General features: G+C 44.7%; 2 protein-coding genes across 5 annotated transcripts in view; both read left to right on the forward strand.

Annotated features, from left to right (window-relative positions):
• Positions 1 to 3957, forward strand: part of KIF13A (kinesin family member 13A) — a gene marked incomplete at both ends in the record, with an annotated part of 112655 nt that extends 108698 nt beyond the window's left edge. The window contains 2 exons of the mRNA XM_080610625.1: positions 404 to 1502; positions 3671 to 3957. Of these exons, the coding sequence (XP_080466751.1) occupies positions 404 to 1502; positions 3671 to 3957 (1386 nt within the window). The remainder of the gene's footprint in view (positions 1 to 403; positions 1503 to 3670) is intronic.
• Positions 3958 to 7607: 3650 nt separating this feature from the next.
• On the forward strand, positions 7608 to 16744 carry SIRT5 (sirtuin 5). 4 transcript variants are annotated; one of them, XM_080610636.1, is made up of 9 exons: positions 7608 to 7664; positions 8268 to 8406; positions 10640 to 10773; positions 12282 to 12507; positions 13056 to 13143; positions 14039 to 14092; positions 14960 to 15083; positions 15888 to 16003; positions 16532 to 16744. In XM_080610636.1, exons 2-9 carry the CDS (start codon positions 8286 to 8288, stop codon positions 16605 to 16607), a joined length of 939 nt encoding a protein of 312 aa, XP_080466762.1. In that variant the 5' UTR covers positions 7608 to 7664; positions 8268 to 8285; the 3' UTR covers positions 16608 to 16744. The 4 variants fall into 4 exon arrangements, with proteins under 4 accessions (XP_080466762.1, XP_080466759.1, XP_080466760.1 ...); XM_080610633.1 differs by lacking the exon at positions 7608 to 7664 and having other exon boundaries at positions 7786 to 8406; XM_080610634.1 differs by lacking the exon at positions 7608 to 7664 and having other exon boundaries at positions 7786 to 8406; positions 14960 to 15044.
• The last annotated feature ends 5 nt before the right edge of the window (positions 16745 to 16749 follow it).

The following is a 16749-nucleotide window of genomic DNA, read 5'->3' on the forward strand; positions in this document are numbered from 1 at the left end:
CATGGAATATCTCCAGTAGGCTGAATTAGTCTAAATCATGGGGGGGAGAAATTTATAACGTGTGGCTTTAAAAAACTGTGCATGATGAAAATACATAAACATGCACTTTTTCATGCTGTGAGCTTTGTTATGCCAAAACTTACCGCTCTGTATTTTCTGAACTGTTTAGAATTTATCTTTATTTTCTAAAAACCCCATAGTGTAGACAGGGTGTGTTCCCAGCAGCTCTTTGAGAGCTGCCTCCCATTCTTCAACTAAAGAATATTAAAGGAATACATATCTGCCTGGATATCTGAAAGGAATAGAATATCTGAAAGGAAAAGAAATCAAGGAAGGTTAGTTTATTTTGGAAATTTTACTGTCCTACATTCCTAATCCCATGAAACTCTCTCTTCTCTTGCAGGACTCCGAGGAGGAGGACAGTGAGTTGGAGGCCATAAATAAGAAGCTGATAAGTCCACAAAGTTTTCAAAATTTCCGGCCTTATGTCCCGGAGGAGTTTGCTGACTTCAGTGTTTACAATGCTAGCCTGGAGAACAGGGAATGGTTTTCTTCTAAATCAGACTTCATGAGTTCACGAGTTCTTGAGAAAGAGGTATCCCGCAGCCCCACCACTAGCAGTATTACTAGTGGCTACTTTTCACACAGTGCCTCTAATGCTACTCTGTCTGACATGCTTGTTCCCTGTAGTGATAGCACAGACCAGCTAGCCAGTCACATGAAGGAGCTGGACTCTAATGATCCCTCAGGATCATCTCTTGCACATGATTTAAGATCTTCCTCGAACAAGGAATGTCGAGAGTCAGAAAAGGAGCTAGTGAGAGAAAAGTTACCTGTGTCACCACTGAAAGAAAACAGTGCCTTTACGGAACAAGTACCACTGTCCCTCAGTGCCACTGACAGAGACTCTCAGCAGTTCCCCAGAGCTGGATCATTCTCAGCATTAAGTTCCTCAGATAGCAAAAATACTTGTACATTTGAGTTTTCAGCACGTGAAGCAACAGTTGAGCACATGATGGACGTTCTGGAAGATCACTCCTTTACGGAGTTCATGGGTGTCGAAGATGGGAAGGACTTTGACCATTCGACAACCCTACAATCTTGTTTCCTTGTGTCTTCTAATGGCGTGAGCTGTTCAGACCTACCCCAAGGCACTGGCGAGGAGCAGAGCATGGGCCAGCTGAGCTCCGTGACAGGAGCAGTGGGCAACCAGCACGCAGCTGTGGTGGAGAGCCCTCTTTGTTCTGTACTGGTCAAAGAGACTTCAGAGCATGAGACTTACCCTGGTGCTTCTGTAGACAATTTTATTGGGAAGGACCACATGGATGGTTCTGATGGTGAAGAAGGTGCTTCTGCAGATCAAGCCCATGCCTTGCCTAGCTGGGTGGCTGTGGGTGAGCAAGTCTGTGTTGGAAGTAATAAGATGGGCACGGTGAGATACGTTGGAACAGTGGATTTTTCAGCTGGAATCTGGGTTGGAGTTGAACTAAATGTTCAGCTGGGTAAGACTAAATATGTTCTGGATTATCAATACAGCTAGCGTGATCTGTTTTTAATGTACTACCATCATATGCTGTTCAGTCCTGGAAGTACCTCCATTTCCATATAAGCTTGGTATCTGATACACCCCATTCTAGACTTTCCTTTTAGAAGAGTGCTTGGCTTAAATTTTAACTATCTTAAAGCCCTCTTGCTCTCATGTTATGCAGAATAATGCTTTTGCATGTTGTGGGAGTTCCTGTTGGTACCCAGATATTTTTATAGATCAGAAAAACAAGCAAAGCCTAAAATTGGCAGATTTGTTTTTCAAATCAACATGCATATCCATGGGCAGTACTAACAATGGCCATTGCTTGTCGAACAGGTTTGCTCTTTGTGGCTTTCAGAGATTTATGGGGTTTTTTTCCCCCCACTGAGGAAAGTTTTCAATTACAGAGCACAGGTTTACTTTAACTCCAGGTCAGTGGGGTCAGAAAGAGTGAGTGCTCTGCAAGTGTGTAGAGACTCCCACAGAAATGCTTCAGATCTTTTAAAAAGATGCTATGTTTTCAGTAGTTTAATAGATACTAACACTGATACTAGAAGTTTCTCTGGCAGTGAAGTTTTAGGCCTTCCAAGGAATTGGTTTTGAGGATAGTTTATTTAGGAAAATGAACAAACATTTGATTTTTTTTTAAACTTTGTTAGTTAGCAAAGCAATATTTGGGGAAATTGTCTTTTTGGTCACATTCGAGGCCTCCTTTCCGGGTTTTGTTCTCCCTAGTGTATGGTATGCATCTGGCTTCATTGCTCAGCATTAACAGTCTTGACTGTGTGACAGATGCCAGCATGGCTTCACTAAGGGGAAATCCTGCCTGACCAATTTGGTGGCCTTCTATGATGGGGCTACAAAACTGATGGACAGGGGCAGAGCAGTTGACGTCATCTACCTGGACTTGTGCAAAGCATTAGACACTGTCCCACACGACATCCTTGTCTCTAAATTGGAGAGACATCAATTTGATGGGTGGACCACTCGGTGGATAAAGAACTGGCTGGATGGCCGCACGCAAAGAGTTGTGGTCAATGGCTCAATGTCCGGCTGGAGACCGGTAACGAGCGGTGTCCCTCAGGGATCGGTGTTGGGACCGGTCTTGTTCAACATCTTTATCGGTGACATGGACAGTGGGATTGAGTGCGCCCTCAGCAAGTTTGCCGATGACACCAAGCTGTGTGGTTTGGTTGATACGCTGGAGGGAAGGAATGCCATCCAGAGGGACCTCGACACACTTGTGAGGTGGGCTGATGTCAGCCTTATGAAGTTTAACCATGATAAGTGTGAGGTCCTACACCTGGGTCAGAGCAATTCCAGGCACAGCTACAGGTTGGGCAAAGAAGAGATTCAGAGCAGCCCAGCAGAGAAGGAATTGGGGGTGTTGGTCAATGAGAAAATGAACATGAGCCGGCTTCAGTGTTTGCTCGCAGCCCAGAAAGCCAACCCTATCCTGGGCTGCATCAAGAGGAGCGTGACCAGCAGGTCGAAGGAGGTGATCCTGCTCCTCTACTCTGCTCTCGTGAGACCTCACTTGGAGTATTGTGTGCAGTTCTGGTGTCCTCAACATAAAAAGGACATGGAACTGTTGGAACAAGGCCAGAGGAGGACCACGAGGATGATCAGGGGACTGGAGCACCTCCTGTATGAAGATAGGCTGAGAAAGTTGGGGCTGTTCAGCCTGGAGAAGAGAAGGCTGCATGGAGACCTCATAGCAGCCTTCCAGTATCTGAAGGGGGCCTACAAGGATGCTGGGGATGGACTATTCATTAGGGGCTGTAGTGATAGGACAAGGGGTAATGGGTTAAAACTTAAACAGGGGAAGTTTAGATTGGATATAAGGAAGAAATTCTTTAGTGTTAGGGTGGTGAGGCACTGGAATAGTTTGTCCAGGGAAGTTGTGAATGCTTCATCCCTGGTGGTGCTCAAGGCCAGGTTGGACAGAGCCTTGGGTGACATGGGTTAGTGTGAGGTGTCCCTGCCCATGGCAGGGCAGTTGGAATTAGATGATCTTAAGGTCCTTTCCAACCCTAACTATTCTACGATTCTATGTCCAAGGGTATTTGCGCTTTAAGGCTGCAATTGTACATGCTAAAACAAGTGCCAACAACTAATTCTATGTGTTTGTTTTCATTGAAGGGAAGCATGATGGAATTGTAAAAGGCAGAGAGTACTTCCACTGCAAACCACGACACGGTGTCTTTGTTCGTCCTGGGCGCCTCAGCAAAGCACCAGCTTCCGTGAGGAAATGGAGTAGCACTTCACGGTCTCAGGCATCTTCCACTTCAGATAAACAGAGAAATTCTGTGCTTCAAGGCTCATCACCCACTCCTAAAAAAGGAGGAGAGGTCCTCTGCTATTCAGGAGATGCAGCAGCTTCTGCTTTTTCTAGGAAACAGGAGAACAGGAAATCTTGGATTAACTAAACTGCAGTATTTTTGCACTTACTACACGCATCACTGTGTAGAAAACTTTATGGATTTTTGAAGCTATTGTACATTTTAATCTGTCCATATGGAATGTGTATTCTCTAGAGTCCTTGACTTAATTCTCTAATTTTTTATAAATAATATATATATTATATATATATATGATTGTGTATCTATAGTTTGACTGCCAGTGGGCAGATATGGCTGCACACTAAAATACAGTTAAAGCTGACCTGTAGATAACTGAGGTACTGGACTGTTTGATACACAACTTGGAAGATATATTTTAAACAACAAAAAATATTTTATTGTGGAAAAAGCAGGATGTAAATCCATATTTGGGGGGGGGAAGCTATGGTTTGCTGTTCTTAATTACCAAAGAACTTGTTTTAGACTGACACATTTACTGTTTCTATCTTTCTATTGTAAATATTTTAACTGGTAACATGGTGCCATGCTTCTTTTAGTCACCAGGCACCATGCAGCCTTACGTTCTGTGTTTAAGCACACTGAAATATCCAACTGCTTTGTATTTTTTGTCTTCCTAGAGGCCTGCCACTGTGCTGACTTGGCATTGGATTGAAATGACTAACAATGCCTGAGGCTCCATGTCTGGCATTTCATATGTTCACATAAGCCAGCTGAGCAGTTTGACTGCAGGAACAGTATTACTGCAAGGGTGTGAGAGGACAACATTTGGGCTTTTTTTGGGGGGATGGTGGGGGGGTAGGGTGGTTTATTTGGGGGGGGGGAATGGGGAAACAAAGAAGCAGTAAATGGATCATGACTGCAAACTTTGCACTTGTTACTTGCTGGTTATTATCAAGCTGAAATAGAACCTGCTAAAGTAATTTTAATCTGTAAAGTTTATTTTAATATTGGGAATGATGGAGGGATTTATGTCTGGTGCTCATGAATTCCTAAGAAGGTTGTTCCACATGTAGATACTGTAGATGCCTGTACAAGCATTGTGGCTATTTGTAAAGTAACACGGTAAAAAAGGGGTGACGTGAATGGCCTGCTGTATCTGTTCTTTGTTTCTTAGCAAGTGAATGATTGAGATACCTGGGACCTTACTGAAAAGCTGCTGTTCTTTCTTTGATTGTTGTGTACAGTAAGCGGACTCTTGTATTTTACTATTTACTGTAAAGAACTGTAATTTATATACTGCCATACTGTATTTAATTGGTACAGACCTACTGTGTGTTAGAATACAGACTGTTTACTTGGGATTTTAAAACAAATGCCTTGCCTGTGTTTGGTACAGTGAGGTCTCGTGGTCAAATAGCGCACTGTTTCTAGCTGGAGGTGCTCAGATGTAAAGTCATTTGTAAAAGTGCTGGAGAACAATATGACTGGAGTAGAAAACTGGGTGCTGGTTATTCGTCTGTTTCCACACTGACCGGTTTGTGCAGCCTAAGAGTAGAATAGCAGCCCCTGTAGATACAGGTCACCTGCTGTTTTCCCCATCCTTCATAGGAGGAGGAGCAGAGCTGGGGAGCTCCTGACAGCGAATGGCATTATGTGGGTCAAGGGGACATGGGACAAGCTCTTGGGAGGTGGATTGGACAGCCTTGTGGCTAAATATGCCAATGCCTCTGCTGAGTACAAAGCAGTTGGCAGCTAGGAGGGTAATGTGTTGGGGAAGGAGTGAAAGGAGAGGGGGGAGATGTCCAGTGTACTTGCCCTTGACATAGCTTTTGGCTCTTCTGAGACAGGATTCTTACATGTTAATTGATTTTGGTGAAATGACTCTCTCTGCAGAGCATTTAATACTTGTGGTGTCCACCTAGAGTTGCATTAATGATACCTCTGCTGGAAGAAATTGCTGTAATAGAAAAGACTTGTGCAGAAGTATTTTATCAAGCACAGATGATCATAGAACACTGCCAGGTATCTACAACCAACGCCACTGCTTGAAATCAATTTTAGATGTCACTTAATCTTTTTATAAAGCTTTTCAGAAAACTCATATTTTTCACACATTTGCATAAACATATTTGTCCAAGACCACTACAAACATCTTTGAGAGTTGATGTGGCCATTTTCCGATGGCAAAGATTCAGCATTTACACCAGGTTAGCATCAGCTGAGCTAGGCTTTCCATGGTTTCAGACCCTTCAGAATACAGAATGAGTGATGGATTGCTTCAGAAACACTGGGATGATTATGCTGCTTGGGGTATACAATCTACACATGCCAAGGAAACCAAAGCAAGCCTCATGTCATGCTGTACCCATTTTGCATAACTTGTGCTATCATGACTTATTATTAAAAGACCTGTACTTTTGCAAGCATCGCATAGTAACGTGCTCTGCCCTTAATTAATTTAAAGTTAGAAGGGGGATATCTAACAAATACAATGGGATAATGTGAAAATGCAAGCATTTTAGTTGATATGCTCCTCAAAGCTGTGGTGCATGAACAGAAGCACTAATGTTAGTAATGTTAGACAAGTAGTTTCCTGTCTTGAACTTTGTAATCAGTGGAAGAAAACTGTAGTGATAATCTAACTGCAAATTCATTTTCATTGTTGGTTGTTGGGTTTGGGGTTTGTTTGTTTTACTATTATCTTAATCAGCATCTGAAGTACCCTGTCTAAGATGCGGGATGTACAATCCATACTGACTTCAATTTAAAAAACCAAGCCAACCCCAATTATAACACTGGATAACATAGGGCAGAGCCCATCCCTCCTCCATCTGACCTGCCAGAACAAACCTGCCACCTCAGTGTTGCCTGACTTTGACCATCAGGATAGTTATAATGATAAGATCATGCTGGCCTTTCTCTTGGTTTTTTGAATTTAAGTGGTTTTTCAAGCATACATGCACTGTGTGGATGCAGCCATTGCTCTGGGAGAGAAGCTGGTACAGCACAGTGTGCACGAGCACAGGGTATAATTGCTACTGCTCCATCTTGAATGTTCCCTGGCAACCATCTTCCTTCATGTTTGCAGCTGGAGGCAGAATATTGAATATTGAATCCTGCCATGATGTAAGCAATAAGAAGCAGCAGTGTAATGAAAGAAGTGCAGGATGCAGGCCCTAAGAGCAGCCTCTGGGTATCCTGCTCTGTCTGTGGGTAACTGTACAGAGAGGCCAGGTCAGAGGGAGGGGCTGGGTGGGATATCAGGATATGCATTTTAGGGACCTCTTCATCTGTTTAGCTGGTAATTTAAGGCATTCAAAGGGACAAAAATGTGTAAAATCTCAGACTGACTGAAAAGGACTAGAGCAATTTAAAGTTGTTGGGGAAGGGTGGAGAGAAGGCTGGATAAAAGCAGTTCGTGTCTTGTTTCTGCAGAAAAACAAGCTGAAAACATACCTCCTCATAAAAACTGCGGAGACTCTAAGCTATCCAAGTTGTGTTAGCATAGTAGCATACGGGAGCTTGGTCAGTGAACTGTAAATACCTGAAAAACATCCAGGTTTTCAGGCCTACCTGAGCATAACTTAATCTATGTGAGACGTCGGAGTAGGGAAACGTTGTGAGAGAGCCGCGCTGCCTCAGGCGTTGATCCCGGACTTTATCCATCCCCATCTGCCTCACGCACTTCTGACCGGGCGCGAGCTTTGTCAGCTGTTCCACAGGGAAAGGGCGAGGGCGGAGCCGAGCGAGAGCCGGAACCGCCGCAAACCTGGGGCGGGACGTGCGGCTCCGCACGACTCGGCCGCACAGCCGCGGCCGGTCACCGCGCTGAGGTAAGTACCCCCGGCGCGGCGAAAACCTGCGGCCCAGGGTCTCCGTGCCGAGGGACGGAGCCGAGCCGAGGGGTAGGCGGCGATGGCGGCCACCGCCGCCTCCTCCCCGACGCGACTCCGTCCCCCGGCGCGGTTCGCCTTCGCCCTTCTGCAGGCGGGCAGCAGCACGTACGCATGCAGGCCGCTGGAGCTGCTGCCGCGGCTCCGTCCCGGGGTGAACCCTGGCCAGCAAAGCGCCCGTCGGGGTGGTTTTTCTGTTCTTAAAACGCGGTTGACGGCCGTATCGGCGTAGCTGCTTTGGCGTGAGACTGCAAAATCGGCAAGTTAAATGTAGAAAACCCGCGGCGGTGTGTTTTGGGGCGTTAGCGAATTCGTTCTTTGAGCAGAATGAACAACTTGGGTTCTTAACTGGAAGCAAAAGATCATCCCATTGTCAGGATCTCCTGTTTGAGATGTCGGGTTTTTTGCAGCGCAAGGAAGGAAAGTTGAAGGTGCAAGAGAAAACTGTGATGAATAATCTTTGTAACAATTTTTTTACGGAGAAACCCTTGAAGAAGTATGCTCCCTCAGTGGGCCGCTTGTGTTTCCCTTTTTTCTTGCCAGGTGAAATACTTCCGAGGGATGCTGATGAGTCTCATTCAATTTACCGCTAGAAGGCTGGCTTCCCAAGCGTACTGTGGACTTAAGGCTTCTTCTTCAAAGAAACATAAGTTTTGCATGGAAATGGCTCGTCCTAGTTCAAGTAAGACATTAACGTGTTTCCTTGTGTACCCTGGACAGGTTTTTAAGCTAGATTTTAAATTCTATAAGGTTTTGTGTAATAGGTGAAGTCTATAGCTTAGTTCAGAATGTTTAGAACAGCTTGAACTTCATTTCCTCCCCTATCTTCCCCTTCCCTGGCTGATAAAATTCGTCTTTTATGTCTGTATTCTGTATAGTTCCCCAAACCCTTGCATAGTTGCAGTCAGCATGATTGCCTAGCAACGTGGTTTTAATGTTTATCATTTATGCACACAAATGTATGCTGGTTAATTGCAGTTCCTTTTCATAATCCTAATGGGTAATAAAAATCACTCCTTATTTCTTTGCACAAGAATTACAGAGGCCCTCGAGCATTTGTAGCAACTGAGGAGCAGAGTATTGGGCAACCCTAACAGCCCTGTTCAGTCTGGTAGTAGTAAATATCCTCTGTTTTCTTGGGGGTTTCTTGTGCTTGTTTTTTAAGCTGAGGATGTGCCTTAACTTGAAAACCATGCACAGAACTTCACAGTTATCATGGTAACCCCCCTAACAAAAAAAACCTCCAAAGAACACGTAGTAAATCGTGAAGATTAGGGTTGTGATCAGCAGCTCAAAGTTCAGCTGAAGGCCAGTCACTAGCGGTGTACTGTAGGAGTCTTGCCAATATTGTTTAACACTTTCATTAGCGATCTGGATGATGGGGCAGTGTACCCAAAGAAGGTTTGCGGATGGCACCAAACTAGAAGGAGTGGCTGATACACCAGAGAGTCATGCTGTTATCCAGGGAGACATCAACAGGCTGGGGACATGGGCTAATGTGAACCTCATGAAGTTCAGCAAGTGTAAAGGCCAAGTCCTGCATTGGAACAACCTTAAGCACCAGGACAGCCTGGTGTTGATCAGCAGGAAAGCAGCTTGGTAGAAGAGGCTCTGAGGGTCCTTATGGGCACCAAGTTGACTGTAAGCCAGCAATAAACCCTTTGGGCAACAAAAGCATCTCCATCAGGCTGAGGGAGGTGATCCTTGCCTTCTGCTCAGCATGGTCAGACACACCTGGAGGGCTAGATCCAATGCTGAGCTCCCCAGTATGACAAAGACATGGGCAAACTGGAGAGAGTCCATCAAAGGGCTTTGAAGATGATTAATGGCTTCGAGCATCTGAGATGCGAGGAGAGGCTGTGGGGAGCCAGGGCTGCTCAGCCTTTAAGACACCAGGCTCAGGGGCATCTTATCAGTGCATAAAAACACATGATGGGAGGGAATGAAGACAAAGGTGGACTCTTCTCAAGTAGTGCCCAGTGGCAGGACATGAGATAAGGGACACAAAGCACACAAGATTCCATCTGAACCCAAAGAAACACTGCTTTTTGCTATGAGGGTGGTCAAACATAGGAATGGGTTGTGCAGAGAGGTTATAGTCTCCATCCTTGGGGACACTCAGACCCCACCAGGCTGGACATGGTCCTGCTATGCCTGACCCTGCTCTAGCAGGGTGTTGGACAGTCTCCAGAGGTCCCTTCTCATCTCAGCTGTTTTGTGATTCTAAAATATGTTGCTTTAAAATTAATATCTGAGGTAAGCCAGAGGAGATGTGTTTTGGTTTTTTTTTTGTCTCTCTGTAACTAACCTGTTCCTTTTTAATGTTGTTTTGACCCATCGAAAAATGCAAAGGAAATTTCCCATCTTCTTTCCCAAGTGATTTTACCTTGCAGGGGAAAAGGGGGGGAATGTACATTCAAAAATAGAAAATACAATTGCAAACCTAGAAAATGGCCAAGATGCCTCAGCAGGAAAAGCGTTTTTCCAAATGCCTTTAATTTTGAAGGTGATACTTTGTAACTAAGCATAGATTCTTTTTCATCTTGGAATCTTGCTTTACAATGAGGAAGCAAACAGTTCCTGGGTGGTTGTGGCAGCAGTTGTTATCAAGGTAGCACTAACTCTGTGGTTCTAGTTTAAGGCTCTGTCTTTCAAATACTGAGTGTATTCATAGTTTAATACATGTTGCCCTCCCAAGCTTGCTCATACGTGTTTTTGAGCATCTCCAGGAATTTCCCTTCAAATTCTAATACAGAAAAACTCAGAAACAAATTAATATTTTACACTTAAAGTACTGGGAGATGCATGTGAAAGCCATTTCTAGATGTGTAAGTTTGCCAGCACTGTCTCTATGGCTTCTTAAATAAAAGTACAAGCATTTGAGCAGCTGTTTGTTTTTCCTTCCTTGCACATAGATATGGCTGATTTTCGAGAGGTGTTTGCCAAAGCGAAGCACATAATCATCATCACAGGAGCTGGTGTTAGCGCAGAGAGCGGAGTCCCGACCTTCAGAGGGGCTGGAGGTTTCTGGAGGAAGTGGCAAGCCCAGGTACGTACTGTTGGCACATGTCTGCGCAGCTCCGCTGCAATGCCTGTTGGGTGGGTGATAGTGAAAGGTCAGGAGAAGCTGGGCACCTTGGAGGGCAGAAGTACTCCACAGAGCTGTCCCTTTACACCCGTATCTGCAGTTGTGCCCTGGGGGCTGCTTTGTGCAGCTGCAGCTGCTTCTCTGTCCTTATCAGCTGTTTGGGAAAAAGAGTGTTCTTGCAGACAGCTCTGGGTCTTTCTACAATCCTTGTTTCTTTGCTGCCTTGCAGCTTAGCCATGTGGTCATCTTTCAACACTCTCACTGTTTTCCTACCTTGTTTCCTACTTCCTGTTTTAAACTTAAGAACGTTTTGCCAAAATAACAAAGGACAGAACCAATAATAGTGACTAGTTGTTTTTCATTAAATCTTGGTTTCTCATCATACTCTTTAAAAATGTTTTAGGATGTTTTTTTATTGTTTGGGGGCTGCGTTCTTCACAGTCTTTAACTCTCCCACAAGCTTCTGTCTCTTGCTGGTGTGATGTTGCAGTGTCAGGAGCCGCTGGGGTGGGAGAGGAGGCCAAAGCAGATGCTGTGGGGTGGAGGGCTGCAGTGGCAAGCACCTGCGTGAGTTGTATAGGTGCCTCAGGAGTCTGATGCTGCATGCTGGTGCAGGTGTTTCATGTAACTGCTACACTGTCAGTAAATGCTGCCTCAAATGTTGCTATCTTGTTGGCTTTAAGTTTCTTAATGCAGCACTCATGAAAGATTTGATGAGGTTAAAAAGGGGTCAGAGATACGAGTTTTGCAAGATGGTTTGAATCTAAAGATGCATTTTTTTCTTTCAGTGACTCTCAGTTCAAATAAAGCATGCATGTATATAAATGCCTGGTTCTTCTGCAGCAGAAATCTTGCATTCAGCATTTTTATATCAGCAGAATTGCATGTTGCAGCATTAGACTGAGATACTCCTTATTTTAAAAAGAAGATAAGGCAAAGTTAAAGTTACTGTGAAAAGTACCGCTTGTCTTTTACATGTTGGTAAAATCTAAGACATTAAACTTTGGTTTTGACAATGGCTATAATTTGGCTTGTGTTACACTTAGGCAGAAAAGAAGTTGCTAGCAAAGGAAATATATCCACATAATGTGGAGTTTTATGGCTGCTGCAAAAAAGAGAGTTTTGAACCATAAAAGTTGTGTGCATTGAAATATCTTCTTTTGTGCTGCACTACACTCTTAATAGTTTGGTGGGGCAGCACAGAATAAGGTTCAGGTGTACTGTGTAAAACCATGTACCACACTGTTGATATCAGTTATTTCCTCATTTGATAAGATAATTGGACTTGTCATCCCTGTAAGGGCTATTGAAGTATATTTTCATCAACTGCATCTGGTTATAAATAATTTGCTTCTGATAATCTTATTGTGCTGGGAGCAGTGTAAGTGGCAGGAATCTAGCTGGTTTCATCTGGGGAGGGCATTTTCTTGCCCATTCGCTGGTAACATGACTTGTCTTGTCTTTTCCAGGAGCTGGCTACTCCAGAGGCTTTTGCACGAAACCCTTCTCGTGTGTGGGAGTTTTACCACTACCGCCGGGAGGTGATGTTGAGTAAACACCCGAACCCTGCACATATTGCCATTGCAGAGTGCGAAAAGCGACTGAGCAAGCAAGGACGGAGCGTTGTGGTCATTACTCAGAATATTGATGAACTACACAGAAAGGCAGGCACAAAGCACCTCTTAGAAATCCATGGTAAGAATCAGCTTACCTGTCTGCTTATGGGCCAGCAAACCTGGGGGAAAGAAGAGAGAGCAGGATAAGTACTGGGAGAAAAGAAACTTGCCTTTAAAATGGTAATAACTTGCTCAAAGTTATTTACTGTAACACCATGATGTTCTATTTTGGAAGTTGTTTTGGGTACTTCATATGCATTGGGCATAGTTTAATTTTGACTGAGTCATAGTTTAGAGGGACTGTTGTTGCTCTTCACTGTGGCCTTTCAGCTGAAGGGACTGTGTTGTGTCTCTTTGCTGGGTCTGGCGTGTGCTTAACTATGGCACTGGTCACCCTGGATTGCTGATCAAAAGCATGTGTTTGCACTGTGTAAATAATCTCCTTCATAATGCTGTCAGGTTTCAACACTTGGCTGTTACGTTCATGTAGTGTTACCCAAGTTATTCATGAGGTGTAGTCTTCAAAGTCAAATAAAGGCCATACAGGATAAACACAACCACTTGCTCACACAGCCATGCCCCAGACAAGTTGTTCGATCCCTGATGTTTTCTCTTGGTGTGTTTCAGGTAGTTTATTTAAAACTCGATGCACCAACTGTGGAAATGTAGCTGCAAATCACAAGAGTCCAATATGCCCCGCGTTGGCTGGGAAAGGGTAATTAATACATCTGCTTGTAAACTGCATTTTCTACTTTGCTGTTCAATAGGAAAGGAGCCATTTTAGGAGCATACAGGAGTTTTGGCTGCTCATACTGTTTCACATCAGTAGTATTAACGCTTAAATTTTACACAGCTGTTTGGAACCATGGGTGTGCTGTTCAGTAACTTAGTGAGAGCCAATGATGTTGTAAGTCCTGTGAAAGAATAACTGTTAGCACAATGTTATGTATGTTTTAATTAGAATTTTGGACATCAGCTAGTTGTACTCTTTGAGAATGTATGTTTTCTGCCATCCTCTTCACCTCCCAGATTTTTTATTAAATCAGATGCTTATTCCTTAAATTGGACTGCCATAACTCGATACATGTATTGTCCTCTTCTTTGTCTAGCACATAGCAGCTTTTGTCCTTCAGCTTCTCAGTAAGATTCTCATTATTACAGGCCTCAAAGATGTAATAAACAATTGGGAGGGAGGTGTCAGTTCCCAGGATTTCTGTGACTTCAAAAGTTGCAGAAAAATCCTTCGGTCACCTTTTTCTAGCCATCCTCTTGCTTTCACCTCTAAAAAAAAAAAAGGGAGAGGCATATGGTCATAGATTTTTAGGTATTTTCCCTTTGTATTTCACCAGACCTTTAGGTAGTTACTTAAATGTTTGTTGTGCCTCTGTCCGAGTTTGACCAGCTTAGGACAGTTGCTTAACTTTGGGATAATTCTAGATAAACACCTGCTTCCCCTGTGTGTGGTAAGGTAGGGTTGTGGTAGGTGTTGAAGTTGGCTGCAGTTGCAAAGATCTCGATTGGAGAGTGTGCTTTAGAGAATACTGAGTTTTTATTAATGTACAAAATGCACTTTGTATGGCTGAATATGTATTGCGATTTTGTAACTTCAGGGCCCCAGATCCTGAAACAGAGGATGTCGCGATTCCAGTTGAAGAGCTTCCTCAGTACGTGAGGACTAATATGTGTTTTGCTGTTACCTCTTTGTTGTGCATCTTAAAGGCTTATATTACTGTTCATGTAGTTTTGGAAGGACATGGAGACTTTCTCCAGGAGAAAAAGGCATGTGACTTTTCCTCAGAGAACTGATCTAAAGTTACGGGGGACAGCAGAGAACAGGAGTGTGCACTGGAAGTTTACTGTGATGCAATAGGCATGGCATGTTTGTGTACTTGAGCATCAAGCTGAAACATGCCTAAATTCATGCAGCTTGTAGTAAGTGGAGTCCTGGTAGGATTGAAGTAAGAAACTAAGTGCTACACAGTAAACATTTTGCTACTTTGTGGGTGCTACCTGCTATTAGTCAACCTGGAGCACTGTGCTGAGGCACATCCACAGCATAGTCCTTTGCAGGCATTAAATGTGCCATGGTGCTGTTTTATAATGGCTGCAGATGCAAGAGGCCACCATGTTTTTCATCTGGTTCCTAAGGAAAAGAAGCTAACACAATGTGTCTGTCAGTTCACCTTCTCCTTAAAAACCCATTGGCCAGTTTGTTAATTTCAATGGCAGCTGAGGTCCATAGCACATACTATGTTTCAAGTTTCATGCATTTCAGGCACTGAGTAAGGGGCTGTCACCCCGAAGTATTTGAGTTGCACAGCTGTTCAGCAACGTGTTGCATGTGGCCAGGCAGCACGTGTGTACTTCCAGCATACTTGTGGCACAGCATCGGCTGCCCTCTGCCCAGCACACAGTAGAGGAAGGGTGTGGGGAGGGCTGTGAAAGAAAAAAGTGGAGGATCAAAGGCAGGTAAGATGTGCCCAAATGAGAATGAAAACAACCATGTGTAACCTTGTCCCTTTTTCAAACAGGTGCGAGGAGGATGGCTGCAATGGGCTCCTCCGTCCCCATGTCGTATGGTTTGGTGAAACCCTGGATCCCGACATTCTCACTGAGGTGGAGAAGGAGCTTGATATTTGTGACCTCTGCTTGGTAGTGAGTGACACACTTGTTACCTGGCCTCTCAACCAACGGGGAAGCCACACTAAAGGGGTTGCACCACCTGGGTAAAGGGGTTGCATGTGCGCTTCCCTGAGGAAACTAAAAGCCCCCGAGGATTCTCTGGTGTCAAGTGTGAAACTTTAAAGGCCATGAAGTCTGAAAACTTACATACACTACTTGGAAATCAGCAGGTTCAGCATGTGTGCATCGTGCTCAGCTGGCACTTGCCATCTGCATTCAGTTGCACAGGGGTTAGAGGTTCAAGTGTTAAGAGATTCGCTAACATTGTTTAGCTGTTGAATTTCTCAAACAGTGAAAATTATGATTATTATGATTATTTTGACGCTCAGCTAAGAAAAACGTGACAAAATGTGGTAAGAAAGCTAGCTGTTATCAGAGGCTGCTTTCTTTTGTGAGGTGATTTACATGCTCGCTGGTTCCAGCTCACTGACCCAAACACTTGCTTGGAATATTGTGTACCCTTCACAGGACTAACCCCAAGTAACAGAAGGAACATCTTGTTTTGTTTTCCTGAACACAAGGTCTTTCCACCTACAGTTATAATCCACAAACAGGCCTCTTTGGGTTACATCAGAGAAACCACTCCCAATTCTGCTACACGTGCAGTGATACTAAATACAGATACTGATTTGGCTTCCTTTCTGTAGGGATCTTCACGCTTTAGTGGTTTTGAACATCCAGTGTTCTGAGAAGGGTCCTTGCCTTGTGGGTTGGTTTGGTTTTGCCTGTTTAACTGCTGGCCTGCTACACTCATTGTTTTTTGACCTGTGCCTGCAGGTCGGAACCTCCTCTGTGGTGTATCCTGCTGCGATGTTTGCCCCGCAGGTATCTGCTAGGGGAGTGCCAGTTGCAGAGTTTAACATGGAAGCTACTCCTGCTACAGACAGATTCAGGTAAAGCTGTTCGGTTTTAACCTAGCAAATTTTAGTCCCTTGCATCTTCACTCTTTTGCTCTGAACTGCTAAAATGCTTAGCAAAATTTTAAACAAACATGATCTAGGCTTTTCCCCCTATGTTTAAGAAATACTATTTTCTTCTAATAAGTAAGAAGAGGCGATTGCTCTTTCTTGGTAGAATTAACACTGAAGTAAGTTCTTGCACTTCATACAGAGCAGTTGTATCTACCCCATCCCAGGCAGCATTCAAGGCTAGCTTGGACCTGGCTTTGAGCAACCTGCTCTAGTGGGCCTGTGGCAGGGGGTTGGAACTGGATGAGCTTTAAGGTCCCTTCCAAGCCAAACCAATCTGTCAAGACACAACTGTATGTTTCTAAGCGTGAAGCTGAAGTTTGTCCCCGTGTCCTAAAAGTTCCTCTCCCTAAGCAGTGGGGCTAACCTGCTTGTCAAACGCACCTGGGCTGCCAGAAGCAAGCCGCGTGCCGCCGGTCGTGCCTGCCCCTTCAACCGGCTGCTTCCTTACAGGTTCCACTTCTCGGGCCCCTGCGGGACCACTCTGCCGCCGGCGCTGGCTCGCCACGAGACGGAGATCATCTCTTGAGCACCTCGGAGCGGCCGGCGGGGAAGCGCCCAGGCTGGCAGCCGCGGCCCGAGCCTGGCGCCCGGCGGGGGCTGGGACGGGTGGGAGGCGGCGGCGGGTCGCGCCGTACTGCCCCTCCCCTGCTCCCCACCGCAATAAAAGC

This window comes from Psittacula echo (assembly GCF_963264785.1).
Source record: "Psittacula echo genome assembly, chromosome: 2".
Taxonomy (NCBI): Eukaryota; Metazoa; Chordata; class Aves; order Psittaciformes; family Psittacidae; genus Psittacula; species Psittacula echo.

Coding starts and splice junctions, on each gene's coding strand:
- SIRT5 (XM_080610633.1), top strand. CDS start 8,223: ATGCTCCCTCAGTGGGCCGCTTGTGTTTCCCTTTTTTCTTGCCAGGTG. Junction 10,774..12,281: donor GGAGGAAGTGGCAAGCCCAG/GTACGTACTGTT, acceptor TGTCTTTTCCAG/GAGCTGGCTACTCCAGAGGC. Junction 15,084..15,887: donor TTTGTGACCTCTGCTTGGTA/GTGAGTGACACA, acceptor CTGTGCCTGCAG/GTCGGAACCTCCTCTGTGGT.